Here is a 13,948-nt window from a genome sequence, read left to right on the forward strand (position 1 = left end):
CTTTTTTTGGTACTGTTGCTAATTTTTGTCTGTGGTGATTCCTTGAAAAGAATTTGAATAAAATTTGTAACTTTTTGTTCTAAGTTCATGATGTTGGGAAAATATGTTCTTTAAAAGCATATATGTTTATTTAATTGTAATAAATAATTTTTCTGATTAATAAAATAAATGAGGTATTTTATTTAAATATCTTAATTGCATTAATATTTTGATTAAAGTCCATTTAATCATATTATATGTATTTATGTGATCACTATGTGGATTCACAGAAGACATAAATACAAGTTATCTTATGATTAAATAAATTTAGTTCACAGTTGATAAATAAAGTTGGACACTTTATTTAGGTATAGACTGTAATAAATTCATTAAATGATATGTCTTAATCATGTATAAATTTATTGATGTAGTACGACTACATTGAACAGAATCACATATGAGATTTAATTAACTTTGTAAATAACTGTTAGACTTGTTAAATCTCATAGGCATTAATTTTACTGTAATCTTAATCTTGAGTTAATTATGATTTCATGATTGTAATTATTATTCCACTTGAGTTACCAATGGGCACGACACATACTTGTAGTCAAGATTACCCGGTATCTTGATGGGAGCAATTATGAATATTGGAGTTATAGATTGACAATATAGAATTTGTACAACACATCTTTTGATGGGTTTTCAGCACTTGGTCATACAATTCTCTGGCCAGAGTGTGTCAACATATTTAGTATGTTGAAAATAATCATTAGAGAAAATCAGTAAGAATCAAGGAACAAGATGTAATTAAATTGATTGGACAGTTGAGATATCGATTTAATTAATGATGTGGTACAAAGGATTGTGCAGTAAAGAAATTAATGTGGCTTGAGACGAATTATTATTTGAACATACAATTATGGAGGTTAGTTCCAATCTTTTAGTGGAGTAGATTTCGAATTAAATAATTTGGCTAGTTTAATTACATGACTAATTATTATAACCACTATTGTATGTTCCCAAATGATCCTCGGGTTAGCTCATTTAATTGACTGCGCCATTACTGGATTAATAAGCAAGATAACTAGCTATTTGGGTTAAAAGCCTAAATATATTATTTAGTGGGAGGCTCCATGTAATGTACCTGTGTCTAAGGGACCTTGTGTTATTTTACAAGGTGGACCCCTATGACAAAAAAAGAAGTAACATTACTTTTGGTTTATTAACTTTATTTTAAATCAAACTTGATTTAATAGAATAAAATAATATAAAAAATGGAGCCTGGGGTTTCCACTAGATAGAAATATAAAAGGGCTTATTTTCTCCCAAAAGAGGGAGAGCAGCCACTTTATACAGATCAGAGAAAAATATTTTTCTCTCTATTGTTGAGAGAAAAAATTTCTCGTGCTAATTGCTTTAGTGGTGATAAAGGCGCCCACACGTCAAGTACATATCAAACCTGAGTCATAGCCTGGAAGATCATTGGTGACAGTTCGTGATCTAACAAGTGTGGTGGTGACAATTTGTGATCTAAAAAGTGTGGTGGTGACAATTCGTGATCTAACAAGCGTGGTGATGACGGATCGTGATTTAACAGGAGTGGTGGTGACAGATCGTGATTTGGGAGCCTAAATCACTTCAGCTGAAAAAGCCAAATCGGATTTTCAAGGTACAATTTCTAGATTACAAATTCTTATATAATGTATGAGAGCGATCTTAAAAGTTTTTATAAAATTTTAAAAAAACTATATTTTTCTCCAACACATGAGTTAGATGCAAGGTTTTGAAGGATCTCATATTGAAGTTATTTGGGGTTCTATAATGATATAATTGTTAATTGTTAATCATATGTATTGTTAAATGATAATAATAATATTTGATCTGAACTTAACCTGATTTTTTTATTCGATTCAATCTAGTTCTGATCGGATCGAATCAGGTTACATGTTTGGATTGAATTTAGATGAACTTTTCTCCAACCCAATCAACCTGAAACTCGATTTGATTGATTTGAACCCGATTTTACCTGCCCCTAGTGACGCTGAGGGTGTTTTGAGGCGTTTTTAAAAATACAGAAAATAAAGAGGTACTAACCTCAAACTATAGGGATTAAATAAGTTTTTACTTAAGTTAGATGCTCTCAATATTCTTCATCTTATCAATATAGGAGATAGGAAGCCGTAACATGATCTATTGGGTTGTTTTTTATATTTACTAGTCAGTTGTTTATTGTTCAGAATGTGTCGTTCTTCAAATATTGGAGTTCATGAGTTTGCATGCAAGTTTGGTTTTGTCCAATCAATATTTTATTATTTGGTTAGAAGAATTTTTTAAAATGTTTTTTTCAGTGTAGTCAATTTTCGATTCAAGAAATCATCTCTTATTCTCTTTTCTAAAAATTCACTGCATGTAAAAATAAAATTTACTGAAGATTTAGGTGTTGTTTGGTTTTTAATCTGAAATCTGAATTTAATTTTTTTTCATATATTTGTTTATTTTAGGTTGTTTGTTTTTTTAACTTATCACTTATTGTCAGACAAATTTACCTGAATAGAAAAAGTAGAAAAAATCCACTTTTATTTGAAGTCTGAAATGGAAATGAAAAATTTTAATTTCAAATCTCAAAAATACCCTTAACAATTCATGTATTTCCAATACTATGTATAAACATTATATTTTTGTATTATTCTTGAAGTTATTTTTTTAATTGCTTTAAATTTTTATTCACATGATAACATTAACTAAACTGAAATATTGAACAAATCAAATTATGTCAATTGTGATGAATCAAAAATAAAATAATAGTGTTGACTTTATTATAAATTGTGAAGAATAAATATGTGCACCACTTAAAAGGATATTGATGTCAAACTACTAGCTTTTATGTTTTTCTCTTCAAATGTTGAAAAATAAAAAACAAACATGTCATTCAGACATTTTCATTCAGATCTATTCAGACTTCAGCTAATTCAGACTTATTTAGATTTCAGACAAAAAAACAAACGCAATCTTAATTAATTGTGTCTTACAACTAATTATCTCTACGCTAATAGTTAGTAGTTATTTTAAAAGCGAAAGATGTCATATGTACATGACATTTGCAAACGAAATTGTATATGACAAATAGGACAAGGATACTTGTACACAAAGACAAAATTAATATAGTGAAAGAGTTTATTTTAAAGTGAAATATTTTTTGCATTTAGTGGTTATGAGTAATTTTGTATGTAAATCATATGCAAACAGTATTACAACTTAAAAGCTACTGCATGACCAAATTAAAAATAAATATAGTATTTTTATATACAAATAACTATAGGTCAATATAAACTGATTTATATAAACAATAAATGAGAATTTAAGCACGAGAAAAAATATAACGTAAAAGCTTAAAAGTTCAATAATATTTCGGCGGAATATTTTGTGGATCTAGAAGGAAAATATATATCCAAGCTTTCAAATAATGTAAAGAAAAGAAGTTTAGGGAGCTGATAGAAAATGGAGACGAAAATGAAAGCCAAGATTGCTTACGGCTTCCAAAGCTCAATCGAAAATAATGAACTACCAAGGGGATAATTAATACCCCTTCGCAGTAATCCTAACTTTTCAGTTAGGATGGTTGTAATGTGTGATACGCTCTCTTAATGGATTGGTATGAAACATGCACACACAAGAGGACTTCATGTGGCATAAAGATTTTGTGGAAATTAAGTTGCAATAAACTATTCATCAATGCAAAGCCAAGCAAATTAAATTTATGCCCTTGTATACATATCTCTTAATCAACCAAGGTAGTAAATGGGTGGTAGACTCCCTGCCTAAAACTAATTATCTCAACGTTTACATTACGATGTCATGAATTAACTCATTATGTCTAAGATAAGAACTTCACTTCCAGCTTGTTCTTATTCTAAATTAAATTAAGAAGATTACAAAAACTGATGATGCTTGATGCCCTGCCCCTCATTCCAAATCTCCTCCATCAAAATCAATACTTGCATTTTCCATAGCCTGAAGCATCAAGTAGAAAAAACAATATTAAATAACTAAGTACATATCACACAAGCATAAAGTAAAAATTGTGCCAAATGTGAAGCATAAAATTTATGTACTTGGATCAAGGTCAGTGACAGCTCCAGTTTGTATGAAATCGCACGCGTAATCGTGCCTTCCCATTGCTTGGTAGTAGACGTTCATGGCGTATGCTGCGTGAGCCCGAACCGTGTTAGGGAGAAAGCACGAGCCCCCTTCTTGAATCGCTTCACAGTTGAATCCCATTCCGCAAACATAATCAATATTCCTCTGAAGTGCTTCAATGTCAGCCCGTGTCTTCGGAACACACCACCGTTTCCCCTCTGGCGCTCGCTGCGGCGTTTCCACTTTTGGCGTTGGATTACTTGTGGGGATCGATGATCTGGCCTGTCCATCAAATTCATTAATGCAAATCGATAAAATTAAGATCATGAGTAATGCTTAGGATTCCAGCATTTGAGTCCCAGTTGATGTGACAACTTATCCCTTTAAACAGCCACGTCAACTGGGACTAGAAGGCCGATTGTAATGAGTAGTAGTAACAAACAACAAGTAACATGGTGATTATTATCAGCAGTGGCAGCGGCTACCGTGGACCGGAGGATGCCGACGTCGTAGACCGGGGTCATATTGGGATGAAACAGCCCGAAATTTCTTTCGCATGTTGGTCCTTGCTTTAGATCTTCATTGAAAAGTGCAAAAATGTAAGTCTCAAACGTCCGGTTAGGCATGAGCGGCGTGCCGTTACAGGATGTTACGTGCCGCATGAGATTCATGTTGTAGTCAGCTGCACTCTGAGAATCAACACCGACTTGTGATGAATCTCCTTTCGATGGCCATCCAGTTTCGGCTATAACAATCTCTACATCGTCAAATCCGAGGAGTTTCATAGCCGAAAAGACAGCATCAAGTTGCCCATCTAACATGTTTGTGTAAACAATTTTGGTGTTTTCATCAAACACTCCTGAATTAGGCCTAAACAAGGCGTAATCAAGAGTCTCCGGGGAGCATCCAAAAAACGGATACGGGTTTATCAAGAAAGGAGATTTGGTTGCTCTGAGGAAGCTAAGCAATGGTTTAAGAACATGAATGTCGTAACCTTGGTGAAATTTTCCTGAGGACGGAGGGCTTGAACTCGAGAGAATGCCTAACGAATGAGGCGTGGAGACTTGAATTCTACGGTCTAATGATGCACCAACAAGCGCTGTATGAAGCGTTTGCATGGCCGGGACAAGGCTTGCTATTAACAATTTGCTGGCGGTTGATAGTATTTCATTGCCAACCAAAATGCGGACAATGTTTGTGGCGGGAGTGTAAGGTTGGATATTATTTTTGAGCCATTGCTCAGCAAAGTTTAGCTTGGTTAAGTAGGGGATTTGATCATTAGGGACGGTGACTGTAACTGCAATCCCTGTGTGAGCAAAGGCTCGGATCATTTTCGGGTCGGCGTCGAAGAGCCTGACCCGATTGATGATGGTAGATTCTAGCAGGAAATGTGCAACATGAGTTGGTGGAGGCAGGTTGTTTGCAACTGTGCCATAATTGACTCCAATGCTTCCTTCGCTTCCTGTTGGGGAAAAAAAAAATCGCGTCAGTCTTTGATTTTAGGCCAAATTCACATAGAATTGTTATAGGCAATTACGTACCATGGATAAGTGATATTGATACAACAACAAGAAGCAAAATTGTGAAAGTGGGCAATGGGATTTGAGCCTTGTCCATTGATTGATGTAGTGAGATGCTGCGTTGAGAGTAGGAGTTAGTGAAGCAGTATGCTTGAAGAAATTAATGGAGATTTTAGATGCTTTTCTTTGTGAATGGAGAGAGCATGCAGGCTTACTTACTCTTTACATTAACTTTGAATATTTTAGCTTTTTCTTTGCATCTGTTATCCATCATTTGTAATTTATTTTGCGTGTGTGATGGGAAAGCTTGCTAAATATTTTATAAATGATACTCGTTGATTGCTTCTAAAAATTAAGTTACCATGCTGCTGATAATATAGGGTTGTGCGACATGTTGCTTTGATTCAGGTAAAGGAATAATCTTTTCTTATCAAGGGAGTGAAGCTATTGAAAAAGCAAATCTATATTTTTATAAGATTTTGAAGGAGTAATAACCGGTTGCCTTTTCTATCCCCCTAATTAAACTTCAATTTATTGCCAGCTTCTTTTGAAAAAAAAAAATTCCCTCACTTTTCGTGATTTCTCTGTTGATTTATGTTTACTTAAATTTTGCTCAACTTCATTTGCTCCTAATCCAATGCGCAATTTGTGGATTGATAAATTGAATGGATTGAAAATTTTTAAATCTACAATAAATAAAAATATAATTTTACTTTAAATTTAAAGAGAAAAATAAAAAATCTCTCCAAACGGCACTATTGGTAAATATAACATTACTTCATTAATTAAGTTAAAATTGAAGTTACCTATATTTTATCATACCTAATAATAGTAACAAACAAGAAAAATAATTAAATAAATAAACAATTAAAGGAAGCCCCAGTTAATTTAAATGATTAATTAATTTGGCTCCAAGGCTTAACTGAGTAATTTTCAAGTAATTTTATTTATCTAGTCACTTGAGTTCGAATCCTAAAGAAGGTGGGGTTCAAATATCGATATGGACTTTGCCTGCACCTCTTTACTTTTTTTTAATATTAATTTATTTCAATCAGTATTAAAATTATTTTTATATTAGATTATGTTCATTCACAAAATAGTAATAGATTTATGTTAAATCCACATGTAATCCTAAGATGTGTGAATTGGATTTCCTCTATCTATAGATTGAATTAGGTTAAAAATATGTAATCAATTAAATTATAGATTGGATGTAATTTTTTTGTCCAATCTATAGAATTCGATCTGCGAATACCCTACAAATATAGATTGCTAATAATTGTGGCTATATGTCAACAAATATTCTACAAATAGGAGTTGAATCTGCCAATATGTCCTTAGTCTACTTGTGAGTTGGTTTCTTGAGTCCTTTCATGGGGTCTAAAAAAAATCATTCCCACTAAGAAGGATCAAACAATGGGATCAGGCTACGGTGCAACTGTGGTACCGTGTCACAGTTGCATCCAGCCGTTGGATGCACTTGGATTGATGGGGTCCACTGGCATCTAACGGTTAGATGCAATTGTAGCACGGTATCACAGTTGCACCATAGGTTTCCCCCAAACAATGATAGAAATAAAATGATTCAATCTTCTTTCATTAATAATAGTTGTATCATTTCTTTTATCGTGTTGTCAGTCTTTGTATAAATTGAGTTTTTGTGCTTACAAATAAATGTGCATACAGACTCTTTTAATAAAAATAATAATTACAAAGTTAATATTCAAAATAAAATAAAAGTTTTATTATTTAATACAAATAATTAACTTTATATTATTTATTAATTTTAAAAATAATTAAAAAGGATTTAAAGATTTGACAGTTCCATCAATAGTGGTGAATTTACCTATAAGGAGGTTTGAGGGTCCCCCAAAAGGCTAATTTTAAAACTTGAAGGGTTGCATTAAGATCTCGACTTTAGCCCCAAGTGGCGAAGAGCCAATCTCTAAGACAATAATGATAATAATGTATAGAGTATGGCTATTTGAACTCACTAATTCCCTCTTTAAACTCGTCTGAAAAAATATATTTATTATTAAAATTTTAATCTTTCCAAATTTTTAAGTTAACCCTCACTAATTTCTTTCTTCTTCAATTTCACTGAAAAGAAAAAAACAAAAAATCTCTCTCTCCCGTGGCTGTTTGTAAATTGAACTCTCTTATCATATTTCTTGTAGCTATGAATCTTTTTTCTATGAGTAAACCATCAAATATTTTTTCCTTTTTTACTATAGATCTTGTAATAACTTATTTAAAAATAGTATTCAACCTAAATTATTGTTTTAAATGGATAATTTACTAGTTGTAGAAGATCTTGTCAAAAATCTAAAACATCTTTTCTGTGGTGATTAAAATGGAGATACTTATTAATCTACAGCAATAGCTTTAAATACAAATTAGGTAGTGTTAGTTTTTCTTTATAAAAAATTAGTTGACAAAAAATTCTTTATTTTTCATGGTAAATAAAAATTGTATTTGATGGTGTGTTTTGTTCCTTTTATTCTTGAAAGTTGATAGATTACAACAATATCTATTTGAACAATTGTCTCACCATTACTGATATTCCTTTGCAATAGAGAACAAGGTTATTTAGGTAAATTTTTTCAATATTTTCTAAATAATATAAACATTAATTAAAAAGAGGATGTAATGAGAAACACCTTAGGTTCAAATAGGCTCAACCTAATAAATATCATTTAGTAATGCTATAATTTTAAAAATAATTGTTGTTAACTATACTATATAAATAATCAACTATATTGCATAAATAGTGAGAAAATTAAAATACTATTAGTTTTTAAAATAGTAATATGTGTTTGATAAATTTTACTATTGAATTATTGTAACAATGCAAATAACATACTAAAATGGGCATAATGTTAACTTAAATTTATTTACACATTTATAAATTATTAACACTAAAAAATGTACATTTAATAAAAGTTAAAATTGTCATTCTTTACTTATAGTGTTGATAACAGTAACAATTTTATCATATTTACAAATCCCTAACTTTGTTCTTATATATTCTTTTTCTATTTTATAGGAATATCTATTCATGGCACTTGGATCGGAAAAAAATGAATGTGAAATTTGGATTTCGAAGACTCAGAAGCCTTTGAAAGAATTGCTAACCCTTCGATCCAACATTAATTCTGACAGGCTGAGATCGTGCAATGTTTATGAGCTCACATACACCTCATTGCACAAGATTTAACACTCATCAATTTAATGATTCAATTACCTTGACAAAAGATCCAATAGAAGGTCTCAATTTGACTTCATTTGTAGGCATTGACTATGTTGAATCCAACATTCCATAATGCATCATAATGAATGTAAGTTTAGACACTTGGGTTGTATTATTGCAGCTCATCTAAAGGTTGTGGTAGTAAGTTCACCAAAACATCATGTAAATATCCATATTTAATCAAATCAGAATTACTTAGGTAAAGGCAAGAGATCTAACAAATGAGGTGTGTGGGGTTTTAGATGAGTTTTGTAGAGAACTCCCAAGTCAATTTTATGGAAAAGTACAGTTAATAAGAAGAGATTTTTTCTCTTCCATTTTGTTTGCAATTTTCTTCTATAAGTGTGTTGCTTAATTATATGAGTGGCTAATTTTCTAAGAAGGCAAAGAGTAAAGTTCAAATATTCAAATTGTGGACTTAAGTACTCTCTCAAGTGAGTTTAATGTTTTTTATTTTTAGTTACATGTTTATAAATTGTATTTTCTATCGGTTATTTTATTTCACATTTATTTCTAGATCTTGGTCCCTTTGAATCTATGTGGGTGATTAGACCTAATATTGATACACCAATACGGTGGCAGGAACACTACAATACAACTGTAGTACATTATATACTTAATCCGCATATTTATTCATAAAGTTGTTAATTAACAACTAAGTCACACAATATTGAAACTTGTAAAAAAAAGCATAAAATATAAAAATGAGATTTGAATATTGAAACTTTTATTATGACCATGATTTGAATACCAATAGAGAATCTTATAATCTTAACACTTTGTGATTTAGACTATTCCTTCTTAACTTATATCTCTGTAATTATTTTGTTTTGATAATTTATTATCAGATTTCCAAATCCTCTATAGTTCGATCCCAGACTCACCAAATTATATTATAACTAGATAATCTTAAACTTAAGAGTAATCAACCACTTTTGAGTCATGTTAAGTTTTCAGTAATGAAAGTTTAAAGATAAGTCGTAATCCATAGATCCAAGTTCCAATTAGACTTGAAATTTTAGTTCAATGATTAATTTATGAGGATTTTTGGGCAAAAATGAAGTTTTTGACAAATTCTATGAGTAATACTGGGATATCAAGAGAAATGAACAAGCTAACTGAAATTTTACATTTAAATTGTAAAAGGTATTAAAAAAAAGTGATTGAAGGGAGAAATAAAAAGCAAAAATAAAGACTAAAAAAATGCAAGAAAATAATAAAAATAAATAACAACAAAATTGACATCAAATTTAGAAATTTCTTGGTAACCAAGCCAAGAACTTGACACGACTCAAAGGTAGTTGATTATTCTCAAATATAAGAATGTCTAGTTATTATATAATTCAATGAGTTCAGGTCAAACTGCGATAAATTTAAAAAATGGTAATCAATTACTAAATGAAAATAATTCCAAAAAAAAAAAGAAGGAATAGTCTAAATCAAAAAGTGCTAAGGTTACACAATTTATTCTTGGTATTCAAATCATGGTAATAATACTCTATCACATTTATATTTTTCATTTTTTACTAGTTGGAATATTGTGTGACATAGTTCTTAATTAACCACTCTATCAATAAATATGGGAATTAAGTACATAATACGCCACAACCATATTAGAGTGTTCCCACTACCATATTAGTGTGTCAACATTAGGTCTAAATATCCAAATAAATACAAGCGGATCCAGATCTATGAATAAATATGGAATGAAAATAATGGGTAGAGGTACAACTTATAAACATGTAATTAAAAACAACAAACTTTAGAACCACTTGAAAGATTAATTAAATTCACAATTTGAATCCTTAAGCTTCACCTTTCACCTTGACTTAGAAAATTAGCTACTCATATTGGCAAGTAAAATAGTTATTTTGTTTAATTAATTTGTGAAAGTACAAAACAAGAAAATTAAAAACAAAAAGAGAAGAGAAAAATTTCTTCTTATTAACTATACTTTTCCATGAAATTCACTTTAGATTTAAACTAAATTTTCTTTACAAAATTCACCTAAAACTCCACATATCTCATTTGTGAGATCTCTTGCCTTTATATAGGCAAATTCTAATTTGAGAAAGTGTGCGCATTTACATGATATTTTGGTGAATTTGCAACGATAACTTTTAGATGAGCTTTAATATTACCATCTAGGGTCTAAAATTGCAAGTTTGCAACCATTATGATGCATTACAAAATGTTGGATTCAATATAATCAGTGGCTACAAATGAAGTTAAATCGAGACCCTCCATTGAATCTTTTGTTAAGGTGGTTGAACTACTAAATTGTTGAGTGTTAAATCTAGTGCAATGTGGTGCGTGTGAGCTTAGACACATGACAAGATCTCAGCCTTTCAAAATTAATATTGAACTAAAGGGCTAGCAATTCTTCCAGAGGCTTCTCAATCTTTTAAATTCAAATTTCACTATTTTTTTTTCCAATCCAAGACAATGAATTTAGGGATATTCTTACAAAACACAAAAATTATACTTAAAAATAAATAAAAATAGACAATTTATAAAATGGGTTATGGATTTGTAAATGTGATGAAATCGTTAGTGTTATTAGCACTGTAAGTGAAAATAATTTTAACTATTGTTAAATACACACGCACACACACATACATACATATTAATTGCTTACTACAATAATTTTTATTTTGTTAATTTTATTTTTTATATTGGTATATCAATACAACTAGTAATAGTAATAATCCCTTTATATTTAATAGCTTTATTTTCTAATTGAATTTTAGTTCCTAATTGAACAATAACAATTTTAGATTTTTATATTATATATGAAGATATATAGGGAATTAAATTAAGTATAAAATGATTATTGAAATCAAACTTTGAAAAAAATACTATTTTCTCACTTTTCAAAAAACTATTGTAAAATGAGGTGATTTTACCAAAAGTGACTTCTAAAAAAATTTATCAAATACCAAAATTATCTTTTAACTTTTTAATCACTTTTTAAGTCTCTAAAAAAATCTCAAAAAGACCCTAATTCTCCTTGCCAAATGATGTTATTACGGTTTACTTTGTTTTTGCAACCACCCTTTGGTCAAGTAATGAACACCCTGTTGGGAAAATATGCTCTTTAAAAGCATATTGTTTATTTAATTGTAATATTTTTCTTATTAATTAAATAAATGAGGTATTTTATTCAAGTATCTTAATTGCATTAATATTTTGAGTAAAGTCCATTTAATCATATTATATGCATTTATGTGATTAGCATATAGATTCACAGAAGACATAAATACAAGTTATCTTGTGATTAAATAAATTAAGTTCGCAATTGATAAATAAAGTTGGGCACTTTATTTAGGTATAGACTGTAATAAATTCATTGAATGATTTGTCTTAATCATGTATGAATTTATTGATGTAGTACGACTACATTGAACATGATCACATATGAGATTTAATTAACTTTGTAATGACTATCAGACTTATTAAATCTCATAGGCATTGATTTTACTGTAATATTAATCTTGAGTTAGTTATTATTTTATTATTGTAATTGTTATTCAATTTGAGTTACCAATGGGCACGACTCACACTTGTAGTCAAATTTACCTGGTATCTTGGTGGGAGCAATTATGAATATTAGAGTTATAGATTAATAATATAGAATTTGTACAACACATCTCTTGATGGATTTTCAGTACTTGATCATATAATTTTCTGGCCAGAGTGTGTCAATATATTTAGTATATTGAAAATGATCATTAGAGAAAACCAGTAAGTATCAAGGAATAAGATGTAATTAAATTGATTAGATATTTGAGATATCGATTTAATTAATGATGTGGTACAAAGGATTGTGCAATAAAGAAATCAATGTGGTATGGTTCGAATTATTATTCGAGAACACTATCATAGATAACATACAATTATGAAGGTCAATTCCAATATTTTAGTGCAGTAGATTTGGAATTAAATAATTAGGCTTATTTAATTACATGCATAATTATTGTAGCCACTATTGTATGTACTCATATAATCCTCAGGTTAGCTCATTTAATTGATTGCACCGCTACTGGATTAATAAGCAAGATAACTAGCTATTTGGGTTAAAAACCTAAATATATTATTTAGTGGGAGGCTTAATAAAATATGCTTGTATGTAAGGGATTTTGTGTTATTTTACAAGGTGGACCCCTATAACAAGAAGAAGTAACCTTATTTTTGGTTTTATTATTTTTTAATTTAAATCAAATTTGATTTAATAGAATTTAAAAAATATTAAAATATGGAGTTTAGGGTTTCCAATAAATAGAAATATAAAAGGGCTTTTTTTCTCTCAAAATAAGAGAATCCATATTATACATATCAAAGAAAATGATTTTTTCTCTTTAATTTTGAGAGAAATATTTTCTTCTGCTAGTTGTTTTTAGTGGTGATAAATGCACCCACACGTCAAGTGTATATTAAACTTGAGTCAAAACTTGGAAGATCGTTGGTGACAGATTATGACCTAACAAAATTGGTGGTGACGGATCGTGACCTAACAGAAGTGGCGGTGACGGATCGTGATCTGGGAGCTTAGATTACTTCAGCGAAAAAGCAAAGTCGAATTATCAAGGTATGATTTTTTAGATTACGAATTCTTATATATTGCATGCGATCGGTCCTAAAAGTTTTTATAAAAATTAAAAAAAAAAACTGATTTTTCTCCAACACTCCCTTCATTTTATTTTAGAAAATAAAGGTTCACATTTTCTTTATGTGTGTGGGCATATTATTTTCTTTCTTTCTTTCTTTTTTCCCATTGGTCTTCTAATTTTGTGAGCTTCTGATACATTTCTTAATATTTTTATTGTCCTATGTAAAGTAGTATTTAAATAAAAAGTTAAAAGACTTTGTTTTCAAAATTAGCCAAATCCTTAAAACTTTTTTACCAATGACAAATGCTTAAATTTGCTCAATAGTTAATAAAGTTTTTGTTTAATATTAAGGTAATGTGCTTTAAAAGTTAATATTGCTGTGGAAAATAATTGTGATTATAAAATAAAAATAATATATATATATATACATAAATTTTTAATAAAAATTT

At 29.8% G+C, this 13,948-nt stretch overlaps 1 protein-coding gene across 1 annotated transcript; it reads right to left on the bottom strand.

Annotated features, from left to right (window-relative positions):
- Nucleotides 1–3,970: 3,970 nt before the first annotated feature.
- Nucleotides 3,971–5,809, bottom strand: LOC18048292 (glucan endo-1,3-beta-glucosidase). The gene is made up of 4 exons (XM_006441087.2): nt 5,661–5,809; nt 4,605–5,581; nt 4,095–4,401; nt 3,971–3,993 (listed from the first exon to the last, which is right to left on the bottom strand). Exons 1-4 carry the CDS (start codon nt 5,734–5,736, stop codon nt 3,971–3,973), a joined length of 1,383 nt encoding a protein of 460 aa, XP_006441150.1. The 5' UTR covers nt 5,737–5,809.
- Nucleotides 5,810–13,948: the final 8,139 nt, after the last annotated feature.

The sequence above is a fragment of the Citrus clementina genome, unplaced genomic scaffold (genome assembly GCF_000493195.1).
Source record: "Citrus clementina cultivar Clemenules unplaced genomic scaffold, Citrus_clementina_v1.0 scaffold_3, whole genome shotgun sequence".
NCBI lineage: Eukaryota > Viridiplantae > Streptophyta > Magnoliopsida > Sapindales > Rutaceae > Citrus > Citrus x clementina.

What these genes read in the sequence shown, in the direction of transcription:
- LOC18048292 (XM_006441087.2), bottom strand. Translation starts at nt 5,736, where the DNA reads ATGGACAAGGCTCAAATCCCATTGCCCACTTTCACAATTTTGCTTCTT. An exon ending in TCGGCATCCTCCGGTCCACG is followed by an intron (nt 4,402 to 4,604) that starts GTAGCCGCTGCC and finishes TTTGATGGACAG; the next exon opens with GCCAGATCATCGATCCCCAC. An exon ending in TGTCACTGACCTTGATCCAA is followed by an intron (nt 3,994 to 4,094) that starts GTACATAAATTT and finishes TTGATGCTTCAG; the next exon opens with GCTATGGAAAATGCAAGTAT.